Consider the following 15,908-nt stretch of genomic DNA (forward strand, 5'->3'; position numbering starts at 1 on the left):
AAAATGTTTATAAGCTACAACTTATACATGTACTGTAAACTGTATATAATGTTACAAAGTGCTAACTAATTTATGAAGAATGCATAATCACTTTGGCTCAGTTAACTCCAATATTTCAACAAATGTCAATTAAAAAATTTGAATTTCTAACAATCTTCAGCTTTCACTTTTTAAAACAGTAAGTAAATATGTATTTGCTGCAGTTAAGTTAGCCTGCTGCATTTTTAATGTGCGAGTTTATGCATTTTTTTTCTTGATCCTATTTACAAATATTTTAGGCCAGTTTTCACTGAATGTAAGAAAAATGAAGCCTGCATTTTTTTTTCCAAAACTGTAAACAGGTATAAAGCTTTTTAAACAACATTTATCTTAACAAAACTTCAACTATCAATAGTTGAAACCCCTTTTCAAATTATACAACAATCTGTTTCTGTTCATTGTAAAACTAGAAGTTGTAGACTTTCATCCAAAGCTTATAGTAGGGTATCAATAAATACTGCATTGTATCATAGCAAGTGTTACAGTGATCACATATCCATTCCTCATCTATAGTTTTCACAATTTTTACTTCACGGCTCCTTCAAATATTATAAGCTGTGTTGATACTCTAGCCACAAGCTTGCAATATTAATCATCAGATATTTTGAAGAAGAATTACCTTTTAATTTAGAAAGGGGTAATTTTTTTTTGAAAAAAGTACTCCCTACTTAGTAAAAATCTACTTTTCCACTATTCCAATTTCCATACAAAACAAGGTGCTGTAATTAGAACTGAAAGTGTTTCCGCCTTTCTCCCGTCCCCTCAGTTTTTAGGACTGTAAAATGATGTACTTGATGCTATCTAAAACACCCTTCACCACTTCCCCCTTCCCTCCCCCACCTTTGGGTGAAACCCAACATCCACACTTGAAACAAATATGCAGTTGTAGGCAACTCAAGTGCCATTAGTATTCACAACTAAAAGAAAAAAAGCAGATGTCTTCAAGAGAATTTTTTGTTAGACTGCCCTTTCACCCTGAAAGCATTCTCTAACAGCATTCAGAAGTAGAGAATAAAAATAAATACCGTTTAGCAGTGGATTTATACTTAACTTTTTTACTTCCTGGGAGCTAACTAAGTTCTTTTAAACCAAATCTCAATTGGGATTTAGCTTCTATGCATCAACTGTTTCAAGCGATCACTGCTATATCAAATAATCAACTTTTTATAAAGTCTGATGCAAGCAAACAATTATAGGTAGCTGTTCTCTCCAAACTGGCTGACTATATTTTCTTATCATTTTCTACAAGTCAGCCTACTACAGTTTTTATTTAAATGAGATTTTTGCTAGTCTTAAAATTAGCATTGGTTCCCTAAATACTTAGTATTAAAGTCTATATCATATTTTTTTTAATATATTCATATGTATATAAAAAAAGAGTCTTCTATCCTTCAGAGTCATGCTACATGTTCTGAAATCCAATAAAATCTATTTAAGGACATGACTGTCCCAATGCTTTGTAACAATTTGGTACTAAAGCTTCACATTTTGAAAAGAAGTGTCACTGAAGGAGGACAAGGCTTAATGTTCCCTAAGATAAAAGTTCAACGACATTAGTGAGAGTCTATCTAACATGAGACATCACAAGTGACTTTCAGATTCCATGTATCCCCAAAGGAGATTGTACAGTAAACAATGAGAGATAGGAATATTGAAAACTCATTTGCAGAAGACATTTCAGAGCTTTACAACTTCTGAATCTTTACGCACCTGCAAGATTGTCCCCCTTAAAGATAAGTCAAACGCTGCCATATCATTGTAATTGTAAATGGTTCCACAACAAACAGAATCATATCCTTTTACACAGAGCCTAACTACACCTACAGCTGTTGGGTTTTTCCTTAATTTAAAACTACTTTTAAAAGGAAAATTTCACATTTAAAATTTTCCCTTAAGAAAACAGGTAAGGAAAATAAAAGCTTCTTCACATGCAAACAATGCAATTTTTCTAATATTTTCTAGGCATCAGACAGGTTTTCCTACAAGGAATAAGGAGCTGACTTCATAGAAAAGACAAGATTACAACAATTACCTAATATTAAAATATGCTGATGGATTTAGTTATCCTACTTTAAAATTTATGCAGTCTTTGCCTCCTGCAAATCAAATGGTGTTAGCCAATACAAAGGGCCAAGTAAATTCCCCCAAAAGCTGATTTGAACTGTTTTTTATTGCCAGTGATTTCCCAGTTTATTTCACAACCAGCTTGTTTTTCAGAAGAAAAATTCATTTTCACTCCAATCAATAATTTTCTTCCAAAGAGACTGTTAATTTTATCACCATAATACAGCCAACATTTATACCATGCACAACTGCAATTTAAGTCAGGTTGCACTAAGGAGGCAACAGCATCACTGATAAAATTAAAACTTGCTGGTGGCATTTTGCATTGAGAGAAGCCCTTGCAACATATAGACAGTTGTAAACTCCGTTCAGCAACTCTGACGTGTCTTGCAGGCCAAGAGGCAGGGGAACGGGAGGAGAGAGGGAAAGAATGTGGATAGCGAAACACCTCAACAGAGTTCCAACACAATACTGAATTCCAGAGTTAGCGAAAACCTGGATATGTAAGGAAAGGGTGAAGTCAGGGTCATGCTTAAAATGGTCTCAAGTCAAATGTACTAAATGAGACAGTAACACCTTCACAGGTCACGTGGATTTCCAGGTTTTGCACTCCATCTTTCAGTAAGTGCTGGCTGAAGGTGTGGTCAGTCGTTTTCCAATGTAGATGCTGAAATAAAAAGTATAAGGCATATCGTATTTCACAGAATGCTCCCTGTTTTCCAAACAGTCCTCATGCACTCAGCTATTCTAATTTGTCTTTCAAATAAGTCTGATCAGATTCTTCCAGGGACTTCACTTCTCTTCTACAAAATTACTTGGAAGAGTGAGATTTTCAGATGAGCTTAGAAGGACTGATGCTATCAACATTCAGTGAAAGTGGGTTTCTTCCCGTCCCAAGCTCATTTGAAAACCCCAGTCCAAAAGCTTTTGTGTCGTTTGTAGAGTACCTGGACACAGGGCCTCTTGAACAGCCGAGCAACACTCCCAGATTATTACAGTAAAACAAATAAAGTACTGCCTATAAAGGGAGGGGGTGAGCTTTAAAACACTGAGCATTGAGGATCTACGCAAACACTGACCTCTAACAAATAAATCCAGGCAAGATTTAATTTGTCGCAGAAATACACAATTTTGCTATGTATAGTACAAATATCTTTCAAGATATTCTCATATATTCTATCCTCCTATATTTGATAGTTTACAAGACTTTAAAGAGACACTTGAACTACACCCCCAGAAACAAACACAAAGCTAAATAAAAACATATTTTGAGTACATGTCTTCGCCCCCAGAAGAACATAAAATGGATAACCATAACGTAAGGATTTAAGCAAGCTGAGAGATTATGCCGGATTACACAGGCAATGAAAACATTGCTGAGCAGAGTCGTAGCTGATCTTGCAGGACACATCCAGTGTTTCATGTTTCTTTCTTTGAGTATTCAAACCTTGACTTTCAGTAATATCCCATAACTGCAGCATTAGACATTGAAAATTACAGAGTGTGCGCCATACACGCAGAACTTCAGCATCATTATTTGTACAGTGTGTTTTTGTAATGGTTAGTAAAAGTTACAGCAGTTTTCCACCTATTCTATTCTTACTTGCCCTACATTATAACCTGAAGCATTTAAGTAGAAGGCGTGGATAATCAAATGGCACATGTTATAATTGCAAAGGTTATTTGCAAATTCATGATAATCCATGCATTTTCCATGCAACTTGATCTATTCTAGAAATAAAATATATTAATGGCTGCAAAGTTTTAATTGCTGCAGTTTTGCTGCATTTCAAAAAGTGCACCAAGTCTATCTCGGGCGAGGTGCAACAATACTCTAGTTATTCTAGATAAAGCCCTTTTCAGCAGGCACCTGACATACAAGTAAAGTGGAAAAGCAAAGCCAGATGCAAAAGTTGAAGTGAGAATTAGGTTAATACTTACCCTAGTCCCAAAGCCAAAACATGAGATATGAACAGAGATGGAATGAAAACCTTAAGAAACTCTGCAGAGAAAATGCCACCTTTTTTCATTGCTCCACTTTTTCTCATACTTAAAGACACTGAACGTTTAGGATGTCTGAAATGAAATTCCCTGGAAGAAGAGGGGGAGGGGGAAAAAAATTCAACAAGACTTTTTTGTTTCTTTCCTTTTTTTCCCCCCCACACAAATGTACAGATCTCTGTAGGAACATATTTTTTTTTTAAGTACAAAGAGCTAGAGATCAAAGCAAGAGATCCCTTACACAGAGTAAGGAATCAAAGAGAATAATAGGAGGTATTGTGGAGAGACCACTTACACAGACAGGATAGAGACAAAGGGAGCAGTAGCTGAAGAGAGAGGTAGGTCCAAGAGAGGGAATTTCAGGATGTGATTTGTTAGCAAGAGCCTCATTTTTTGTTCCAAACAGAGATACAGAAGTCTGCCAGATTTAGACAGCATCCTCTATTTTAATAAAAATGCTTTGTATTCAAGGATCTCAACGTTTCCCCTTCCGTGGATGAACATTATATATTTTACATAGAAAGAAAAAAAGGTACAGAGAATTTAGGAGACTTAACTCAACACTATTCCATTCAATAAGCCAAAACTAAATCCCATGAATCCCAGCTCTCCCAATAACTATAATTTTGTCCAGAAACGTTGTAATCAGCTTGCTGTGGATTTATATTACTTTTAATAAAAAGGTAATGCTGTTGCTATTAAGATTTTCATACTTCATTGTTTTGACATTTTGTAGCCTCCCCAAAGAGAAATCTATCTTTTTCTAAGATGATCTTATTTGGAGAGCCAGAGTAATTCCAGGCAATTGTGAGTTATGATTCTTCTCTCCTTCATATAAAAGAATATTCATTAAAAAAAGAGTTTAACTCACTTGGGAGGAATGTTTTCAGGCCTACTTGACCAGTCTGACACCCAGTCAGCACTTTTCTTCAAAACTTCCAACTCTTTCTCTCCTTCTACTGCTTCTTCTTCAGACTGAAAATATACATGGGACAAGCCTTGTAACACTCAATTAGCTCCTCCTTACCGTGTTAAATTGAGAGCGATAACAACAGTGGTAAAATGATAAGCACCAAATGGTGGCACCTGATAAACAAGCAAGTGTTCTTGGCCTACTGATTATTTAGAAGAGATTTTATTATTATGCTAACAGGAGGATCTGCAGAAGTCAGTATGCCACAAATTGTGTTACTATATCCAGGACTTCTACATCACTGCAATTTGTTGGTTTGGGGTTTTTTTAAAAAAAATAACAAAAAAAGGATTATTTTAATCCTAAATGTAATAAGCCAGCATTATGCAAAAAATATTAAACAAAGTTTTTACAAATGGCAAAAACTTTAAGTTGATGGCATTCGATTTAAGGCATACAGAATGTGGCTAAAGCAAAGAAAGACAGCCAAATAAAAATGTTTCAAAAAACATATTTTGACTTTTTGAAAGGTGTTATTACTCATTTAAAATTTGTATTACTTGCAACTAGCAGCTTCTACTGGGTGCGTCCCAGATGCAGTAGGGAAAGGCAAGCACTCACTACAATTGTCTCAATCCAAAGATTTAACATTACATCATTAGATTCAAATGTTACCATACAAGAAAAAAAATAAAGTAGAAAGATTAGAGAACGCCACTGACTTTGGTACAAACTCCTCCTTAGTATTAAAACAATTTCCTGAGTGACCCTTAGTCAAATAAGATGAACCACTTACAACATTAAAGTGGGAACCATACCAAAACCAGAAGTAATCACTTATGACAGTCACAAACTTCATTAGATCGTTCTGGCTCTATACGGCAGAACTGCAACAGTCCTACTGTTCGGCCAGGTCTCTGACAAAATTAAATGCAAGGTTTCATTCTTCCAGGAATGCTTTTTATTTATACTGCTGAAGACAGCAGATTCTATTAAATGATCAAACTAAGAGTTCAGCATTAGCCTCCTCTCAGTTTGTATTATGGAGATTACTCACTATCATGTGAGCTGACAATCTGTAGAGCAATAAACTGAACACCCTGAAATCTTGCACAGAAATATAAACATTTCAAAAACAAAACAGGTTTGACACACACAGTGCAAGCAGAGTGTTAAACAATAATATGACTGCTACTAAACAGGGCATTTCTCAGCTTTAGAGATGCAGTCTCATTTTTCCCCTCACTCCAAAGCTATTGATCTCTACAAGTCAAATTTCAATTAATACAGAATGTAAGCCTAAACAAAGTTTACTAACCCTGCCTCGTTGTTAAAAATAATTGCTCTGGAATGTGTTTTAATTTAATAAAACTTTATTCTGAAGACAACCCCTTAAAAGAAAAGATAATTTAGTTAAACTCACATAAGCTTGAGTACACAAAAATTATTTACTATACCTATTTACAGGGAGGTACTATACAAAGTTCTAATAAAAAAGATTGAGTAAAAACCTGCAAGAACAAAGTAAAAGACAAGTAAAAAGCCCTACCCAAATGACTAAGGGACACCTCCAAATTTTGAATAAATAACGTTTATTTAATTAATTTGCTTGTACTGCAGCTAACAGCCAACTTTAGGGTCTCAGAATAAAAAAAAAAATGCTAGCAAGCAGTAGTTTAATGCATTTTTTTTGACACGTAAAATACATAACATTTTAGACCTTTTGACATAACAGAGAGCTTGCTCTACCCCTCAAGTACTCGCAATACTGATCTATATAAATATAGGATCTATATACAATATCCACAACTTTAAAATGTCTTTTTTAAAAGTTAATGTATTTTAAAGGTTAATGAAGAAAATACCTGAGAACTACTGTCTTTACTTGTGTGCATTTCCACATCAAAAGTTATCTGTCCATCTTCTTGAGGTGAAGGGCTAAAGAAAAATTGATTTCATTATGTCATTTTGTCATACTACACTCTGTCACCTAAAGAATCATTAGTGTAAATAGGATCTCAGCTGAATCATTTCCACATGAGCTTCTGCACGCTATTGAAATGAGTTACAGACTACACTACTCTTCAGATCACACATATCAGTATCAGAAAGTCTTCCAAAACCCCTCATCTTTTCAATGTTTTTTTCCATTTATAATCCTACCTTTCTCAACAGGGTTGACCGTCCTTCCACTGAAGCAAAGAAAGCATTGCCCAAAACTTCAACTGCTACACAAGAGATGTAGATCCCTTCCTTCTTTTAGACAACACGACCAGTATTGTGAATTATACCCCTTTTTGTATCATTACAAGCGGAAACTTCGCACATCAAACGCCTTTTAATGCCTGGCAAGGATACATATTCTCCCTGTTAGCCTCACTTTGAACATTAAAAAATTGGTAATCTACTTGAGAAATTAATCAACTATCACACCTCAACCAAGGAAATGCTAGAGAATTTAAGTCAGGAACAATACAAAATGCTGTATGATGCACCAATGCAGGTGTGTCTCATTAAAACACTAAGGGCATCTTTTTAACCTGACTTAAGCTTTCATGAAAAAGGTATATTTTAGAAATATCAAAAAAGATCCCAAAACACCACAGTTAAGAGCAACTTACTGTTTAGAACTTTTAGAAAAGAATGCAAAATATCAAAGTACCTCCCCTTTCTTGTATGTTACTTCAACTGTCACAAGGGGAAAAGAATTACCAAAAAGTTAGCAAGTGGAAAAATAAGTTAAAAAAAAAAAAAAAAGAAAAAAGGCATCTCTCTTCATTCACTTAAAACATGGGTAATGATTTAAAAAAATCCTATGCTAGTAAAAGAAACTATACAACCATCATCTAGCAAACATGCCTGGTTGGAGCGGAAAGTACTGAACTACTGACAGCTAGTTTCTTAGCAACACAGATGTAACAAACTTTATTTGCTATAAATGTAACCGTTCTATTTGAAATACTCGTATGGATTATTTTCAAACAGTCTACTACATTCAGTAATTAAATCAGGCCCAACTAATTTTAAATAGCTTTTACATCTGATCAACCACTTATATAACCTACACAGTAGACATGACAGTTAGACAGCATTCACCCAGCAAAACCAAAGGAGGCACGAGCAGAAGGGCAGCTAAAATTATATATAGAAACTGCTCAAGGATTTCCAAAACTTCCTAGAAAAAAGGTACAATGAACACATAAGAATATCATAATTCTCACATGTGCCTCGAATGGTTGTATTGTTAGGCAAGAAATATTTTGCCTTCACAGGAAAAAAGTAGAATACTGAAAACAAGGAGGACAAATTCTGAGAATCTTCTTTTCTGTTAAGTCCAGTGATATATTTTATTATGCTTGACTAAATATAAAGCACGTGTACGTAACATTATTATTAATGAGCCAGTAAAATTAGGTATTTTTTATACCATGTGAGATGTATGACAATGTGAAATTTAACTGTGGTGTTGATGTGACTTTCTCGCTCCTGGATTCCTTAACTTTCTGTAGCAATGATGTATTTTTCAAGTCAGATGTCTTATTTGATAGCCAGTTATCATGAGCCAGCAAGTACTCCAAACACTGGAGCATGACAAACTTAAGCCTGAGAAAAAGCTTCACCCCTCCATTAACATCTACAGGATAAAAACTGCAATAAATTGCATGCAGGACAGCAAACATTTCTTTACCTGTCACAGTGGGAACTACCTCTTGAACTGCTCTGTCCTGATTCATGCTGGGCGTCCAGGAGAATTTTTTCCATGTCTCCGTTGTGGATGGAGGACGATGAAGGGACATGTTCCAGACCTCCGTTTTTCCCGTTGCCATTATCGTTGCTATTGCCATTGCCGTTCATCTGTAACTCCACCCAGGAACCTGTTGGGCCAGCCAGACGTCATTTCATTAAAAGCAGCGGAACTAAAACCCATCTTAAGTTTATCAATTACACACAGAAAAAAACATGAACGTGGTAAATTCAGATAACATACACTGCTGCTGGGAGAAAGCTCATAAACATGTACTGGAGACAAGAGCGACATGTTTCTTCCTCTTTCATCAACAAAAACACCCCTAAAAAGTTATGCTTTGTCGCTACCTACCTCCGGAGCTAGTAAAATAAAATGTCCCCTCTCTCCTCAACTGTTAATACTTTAATAGGCCACGTTTCTCTCTGCAGTTTGAAGCTTCAATTATCTAATGTATCACGCAATTACACCAGTCCCCCCAGTTCCCCGTTCTACTTCTACATTCCTTTTTCAAACAAAATTTGCATCCCCTAGCCTGCTACTATACAACTCCCCTATCTGTGATTTTATATTCTCCTTCTTCCCTCTACTTCCAAAGGCCCTGAATCAAACCCTAATTTTTATACACATCAGGCAGGCCATTCTCTTTCAACTTTCAGTTCAACTTTTCAACTTTCAGTTCAACTTTCTCTGCCCTGGCCCTCTAACAAACATCTCCCATTCAATGCCATCTGCCACCTCTCCTATCCTATCATAACCTTAATGGTCATACCACAATTCAGACCATCGGAAGCTTGAGGTAGGCATTATGTTTCCTTACGCAGCGGAAGTACCATACTAACATACATTTCATTGCAGTTAGGTTAAAAGATTTCACTGCTAAAAAGCCAAAATAAAGAACCAAGTAGCATGAGAAATCCAGAGCTCTCACATGTAACAACAGTTAACAATTTCAATGTTAACTTAATTTCACTTCAGCCTCTTTTTTTTTTTTTTCTTTTTTTTTTTTTACCTTATTTTTCTTTCCTTAGCCAGGGAAGGCTCTATAGCCTACAAGTTGAGATTTACTGCTTTTTCCCTTTTTTTTTTTTTTGTAGTTATAGCTATGGGATATCCATGTGTGCACTGAAATTTGACAAAAGAGCAAGAGTGTATCAAGAACGATACAAAGCATCTGCTAAAAAGTTCGTATACCCTGTAGTTAGGTTGAGGATTTTTATTTTTGTTTTTAAATGTCTTCACTTGTATTTTATGTGCAGATTAACTAAATGCAAAACAATATTTAATGGTATGCTCATTAGTGACATGTTTCAGTTGGAAACAACTGGAAACAAACAGGTTTTGGAAATATTCTTAATTCATAAACATACCATTGAATGTCCTGAGGGGTAAACACAGAATAGACTTCTACTGCTCTATCTGTTCCAAATACTTAAATACACTCCCTATCCAATTGCAATTCCAACCTTCTCATTAAGACATATAACAAGAATCATTTCACCATACAGCCACTTTATTAGCCATGATTATGGAGTGAAAGATCTCCAGTTTCTCAAAAGCAGACTGTTTTCAATGCAACATTATTTCCCATTATCCATCAGATAATGATTTCACACATGTATATTATGTCACCACAACTCCTGTGTAATTTAATTTATGCCACCTGAAGGTGAGTGCTTTCAGGTTTTTTGTGTTTGGTTGATTTCTTCATTTTTTGAAGTTTTGACATCTTCACCACAGAGGTAAAATATTCAAGAAAGAAAAGAAAGCCTAAAGATACGAATACAGCAGCTGAAACTACTTTTTAAACATTATTTGTACAGGTTCTAAATTTTAACACTTATTTCTTGACTTCTGAAATGCACCTTAGAGTGCCTGCACTTATTTTTTGATATCAAAGTTTTGGCTCTGGGAACTCTGTCAGTGACACAGGAAGGGATGTATGTCATCATGAGTTCACCTATTTTCAACTTGATTTTGTGAAGCTGAAACAGAGTTTATCCTTAGTACCAATTATTAACTACGCCATTATACTGATGACCACGTAAGCATCATACTCTTAAGAGTCCTGGTGGTTTAAAGCCTGGTTTCCCCAAGCTGTATTCACAAACAAGGAATTTAGGGTGTGCACAGAGCTCTCGTGCACAATCGCATGATGTACACCAACTCTGTACTACATACTGGGCTTTTCAGATAATGAAGTGTTAACTGGGAAAAGGCAGCCTTTGCTCAGACTAGTCAGCACGAGACAGAGAGACCATATTCTTTCAGATTTCTGATGATCGCTGGTGTCTATGTTTCAAAGTGAAAAAGCCACATTGTAAGCACTACATCAGGAAGGTAGATTTGCCTTGTAGCAACACCTTTACAGCAAGAGGCCACACCTGCAGAAAAGCACGTGGCAACCGCAGTTAGAAGACAGTTAGGCCAGAAAGCTATACGTTCCCCAATAACCAGTTTGGAGTAGAGAGCATCTATTGGGAGAATTATAATGGTCAGGATCTGCAAAGACATCTATTATTAAAAAATCAGCAGTGAGTGACAAACAACGTGACAAGAACAGAGGGCAGAGGTGCAAGGGGACGCCTTCCTCTGACACCAAGCACAGGCAGAGAAAAGCCCAGCGGGAGATGATCAGAACTGGTTGCTCTAGTATGCAGCTACTAAACAGACCTCCACAGCACTTAAGATTATGCACAAATAAAATCTTTATTAATGTTTATCCCAAACTGACAAAACTTGCCGTTTATCTAAAACGCACTGTGGCCATACTAGGAAGGACACTCAAATTAAACCGTGAGTAGAGTCCCAACAAGTCAAGCAGTAGTTTACATGACATGCAGCACGTTCTCCATCTGACCTCACTTTTAATGAGTCCAAATACGTTCAAGGAAGCGTAATCTGACATCAAGCTAAAACATGCTACATACTCCCACTGGCAGTCACAACCGGTTTGGGAGAGGGAGCCAGAAAGCCCTAGTAGTTTCAAAGACTCTGATGAGAGGGACGTAAATCTCTGCTTCTTTAAAAAGATGCACAGGAATATATTTGAGAATAAACTGCCCAAGTAATAGAGAGTGCTTTTTGCCGCAAGCTTTCTTCAAAACTAAGGAAGTTACATTAATCACCCACATGAGAACTCTTAATTTTACCACATTTCCAACTTGGCAGTAAAATGGGAAATATGGTAGAATCAAGGGTGGTAGAATTAAGAAATATGGTAGAATTCTCCTCCCTTCACAAATCACAGAACACACACTTGGGGGGGGGGGGGGGATGGGATGGGACGGGACACCACAACTGTTTATATGAATGGTATTTTTCTCCAAAATTGTTTGAATTTTGGCCATGCTCTAAGGCTAATCATTTCACTATGAACTGACATACACTGGCTTTAATTACATGTTTTTCCCTAACTGGTGGGCTGTTTAAACAACAGTAGCTAAACATGTGGGGGAAGAGGGGTGTCATTTGGTTTATTCACTCTCTGATTTCACTTGGGGGGCGGGAGGGTATCAAGGACAATATATAAATTATATACATATATACATTTTTTTATATATACAAATACTTCAAACTAGTAGCTCACAAGAAGTCTGAGCCACAGTCAACTTGAATAAACTAAGTAGTATCACTTTTACAATGAAGTACACCATTAACCAAAAAAAAAAAAAAAGGCTAAAAAGAGAGAGGAGAAAAGAAAGCTGTTCAGATTCCCATGATGGTAATTATTAAGCAGATCTTCCACGACAGAGCTAGATGAGTTTTTGCCTAAGGTGGGATTTCTTCTTTCTGTCAATATGTAACAGAGCCTTATAATAATTAAAATATAGGAAACATCTAGAATTCCCAGAGCAAGCAAGCCTTTTTTTTTTTTGTGAACTCAACAAAGCATAGGTTCAGTTATCAGTTTTATTCCCAGGTCTTCTGACCTTCGATTCAAGTGCTAAGGGATCTTTGAATGAAAGGCCCTAAACACGCACAAATGACATACAGAACAAAATGAATAAGTGTCTAAGCTCATTAGCCTGAAAAGGTTCACTGAAAAGCTTATATAATGGCAGAAAATGTACCTATAACACCAAAGCATTGTGGAGCGGCTGAACATCTGAAAGCAGCACTAAGCCTACATAGAGCTGATTGGTTGCATTTGTTTTGTTCGCGGAGCACAGACTATCAAACGTTTCCTCTCATACCTTGTGCTCACCACCTTCAGTAATCACATTGATTTTGCTAAGCCTTTACGTGCTGATCCAGCAATAAGATCTACGTGGGCAGATCCAGCACAGGCTTACAGTGCACTCATCTCTTGTTGCTCCTATCTTACAGCAGATTAACGTGTCCCACAGAATAAGTTAACGTGCTAACAGAAAACAAAAAGGAAGTATTAAACTACAGAAGCATCAAAGATGGCAATTTCTAAAGTAAGCATCGAGTTAGGCACTAGGCATGTCGCAACTTTCAGGCAGCATAACTGTTATTTAAGTACACTAACAGCCCTGAATAATTTGCTAAAATACCTGTTTGACTTAGGTGAACATTGTTGCAAACTGCCATCGTTATCACAAGATGTAAAGTTACCATAACACAATAGCAGTGTTATGAAACAGGCATAGTTTATTCTTCTTTAACACAATTCCCATTGAGTTACAGGAGATCAACCAACTAAGATATTTCGTTGTCAGTTTAACCTCATTGTAAACCACGACAGTAACAGCTAATGATTAATGCAATTTATTCACTTCTTCAACTGCAGTATCCTTAATAATTACAACCAACGAAAGGACACGTTGAAGTAGCCGTTTGAAACGAGGGAAAAGCATCTGCCAAGTCAGTATGAGAGCCTACATAAAAACCACCGATGTGCCTTACTAGTGTTATCCTAGGAACAAAAGGATGCAGCAGAGCAGCTGACATAGATGCCGGATATAGAGGAAAATAGCTCACGTCAGTGGTATTGACTCAGCCACTGAATAAACTCATTCCCACAGTCACGCTCCTCCCCCTACCCTGCTGTATCCCCATCTTAGCTGTTAATACCAGCCACCGAATAAACTCAGTTTAACCACGAAACAAACCTGCTCCTGCTCTCCACGGCTCGCACCGAGCCACGGCGCTAGCTCGTTCCTCCGGCTGCGCTCGCCGTGGCCAATTCACCTCAGCCCCGCCGGCTGCCGCCTCAGCCGCCAGCGCTCTGTGAGGAGCAGCCCGGCCCCGAAACGAACCGGCCACGGCCCTCTCCACAGCACCCCCAGCGCTCACCCCATTTTTGGCGCGCAGCCCCCTCCGCTTTCCCAGCCCCGCACCCAGCGGCTCCCCAGGCTCTATAGACACCCCGCCATCCCTTTTCCAACCCCGCTCCCCGTCAGGCAGCCCCCGGTGAAGCGCAGCCGCCCCCCCGAGCCCCCTCAGGCCTCACCACCCGCCTCTTCCTCACAGGCCCCCCTCCCCGGGCGGACGCCGCCGATTGGCCCCCGACGGCTCGCGCGGCCCCGTCCTCCGCCAATCGCGGCCCAGAGAAGGAGGGAAGGGGGTCGCGGCCCCGGGGCAGCCCTCGCAGCCCCCGGCCCCCGCCCCATTTGCGCTCGTTTCCATACGCTAACGGCGGCCGCACTCACTGTTGAGGCCCGGCTCGGTGTGCGTCCCCTCAGCCGGCGGGTTGTTGTTGTTGTTGTGCTGCGGCGGCTCCTGAGGGCTGGACATGGCGGCGCAGGAGCGGCGACTGAGGAGCCGCTGGAGCTGGGACAACAACAACAAACCTGGACTCCGCTCCGGGCCCGGCCACCCCGCCTCCTCACACTGCGCAGGCGCGGACCGCGCCGCTCCCGCCCTCTGCCGCTGCGCACGCGCCGCCCGCCCCAGGGCGCGTGCCGTGCACCATGGCGCTCACCGTGCTTGCGCACGTCCCGCCGCCGCCGCCGCCGCGCGTGCGCCGTGGGCGGGCGGGCTGTGAGGGGAGAGGCGCGGGAGCGCGGAGGGGCCTGCGCCGTGACGGCCGACGGCTCTGGCCGCCTCGAGGACTAGAATTACCGGGAAACGCGGGCTGGAGGTGCCCGGCCCTCCCCACACGGCTCTCCGGAGCCCTCGGACATCACTGTCCTCTCAGGAGAGACAGCTGATTGCGTTCCCTCACCCTGGCTGGAGGCTCAGCCCCAGGGCTGCCAGCCCTTTTCCAGGCCGTGGATCCTGTTCTGCTTCCAGAGGGGACGAGATCAGCATTCACAACTCTGTGCAGTCAAACCCATATCGCAGTACCCATCAAGCCTCCAGCTCAGACGAGTTGCCACATGAGACATTGCAGCAAATCCTCCTCCCTAAGCGCAACGGGTGTGAGGTAACCTGTCAAACCTGCATGGCGCAATGGTACGAGTCTCCCAACACTTCTTTCCCCTCTCATCAGTCTTGCTTTTGCCTTAGATAATTTTAAGCCAAGTAGTAGGTCCATGAAACAGAGTTGAGACACTGAAAGGACTAATGGTTTTTAACATTAAAAGTAATACCCATCTTGAAATGATAGTGTTTAGCAGACAAACCAACCTCGTTCATGGCAATTTTCTTAATCATGGGTAGACAGTTAAGATGGAGAAGATGGCACCTCTGTAAGAAAATCGGACTTGTTCTTAACTGGGACGCAAAAGTATAGCTATAAAAAGTGAAATTATTAGTGTGCACCACAGTTTCCTTTCAATATAAAAATGAAGAGAACCTCGGCCTATTTATGCACATACTGCTGTACTGAGAATGGGAGTAACACTGAATTTCCATGGAAGAGACTTTCAAATGCAGTTAGATACAAATGCAAACATCCACCTTACCCTGCTGAGGTTTCTTCATTTGCAACATGAGTAGCTTCTGTACCAATTCTCTATTCTAAGTAGCTTTCATGAAATGATCATCTATAGAAAAAAAAGGTTATTTGAAAATCAAGTGAGTAATTTCCTCAAGGCAGAGCAAGTTTTCATAGATACTTGATATGGCGGTTAGCAGAACCTTTACTAGGATTCTTCTGTTTCTAATCTCGTTTTTCACTGACATTCTCTAACAAAAGGAAACAGCGAGACTAACTTCCTCACAGATGATTATTTAACTCGCCTTCACAGCTTGAGAAATCAACTTTACTAAACTTCACTCCATTTGACATCACTT

At 39.3% G+C, this 15,908-nt stretch overlaps 1 protein-coding gene across 2 annotated transcripts; it reads right to left on the bottom strand.

Annotated features, from left to right (window-relative positions):
• Positions 1–827: 827 nt before the first annotated feature.
• BNIP3L (BCL2 interacting protein 3 like) lies at positions 828–14,562 on the bottom strand. Of its 2 annotated transcripts, none has more exons than XM_072846075.1 (6): positions 14,381–14,562; positions 8,706–8,892; positions 6,883–6,955; positions 4,976–5,079; positions 4,045–4,194; positions 828–2,770 (listed from the first exon to the last, which is right to left on the bottom strand). In XM_072846075.1, exons 1-6 carry the CDS (start codon positions 14,463–14,465, stop codon positions 2,722–2,724), a joined length of 648 nt encoding a protein of 215 aa, XP_072702176.1. In that variant the 5' UTR covers positions 14,466–14,562; the 3' UTR covers positions 828–2,721. The 2 variants fall into 2 exon arrangements, with proteins under 2 accessions (XP_072702176.1, XP_072702177.1); XM_072846076.1 differs by lacking the exon at positions 14,381–14,562 and adding an exon at positions 13,841–14,006.
• Between the last annotated feature and the right edge of the window lie 1,346 nt (positions 14,563–15,908).

This window comes from Ciconia boyciana, chromosome 25 (assembly GCF_034638445.1).
Source record: "Ciconia boyciana chromosome 25, ASM3463844v1, whole genome shotgun sequence".
Classification (NCBI taxonomy): domain Eukaryota; kingdom Metazoa; phylum Chordata; class Aves; order Ciconiiformes; family Ciconiidae; genus Ciconia; species Ciconia boyciana.

Coding starts and splice junctions, on each gene's coding strand:
- BNIP3L (XM_072846075.1), bottom strand. CDS start 14,465: ATGTCCAGCCCTCAGGAGCCGCCGCAGCACAACAACAACAACAACCCG. Junction 8,893..14,380: donor CACCGAGCCGGGCCTCAACA/GTGAGTGCGGCC, acceptor CTGGCCCAACAG/GTTCCTGGGTGGAGTTACAG. Junction 6,956..8,705: donor GGTAGTTCCCACTGTGACAG/GTAAAGAAATGT, acceptor ATTTTTCTTTAG/CCCTTCACCTCAAGAAGATG.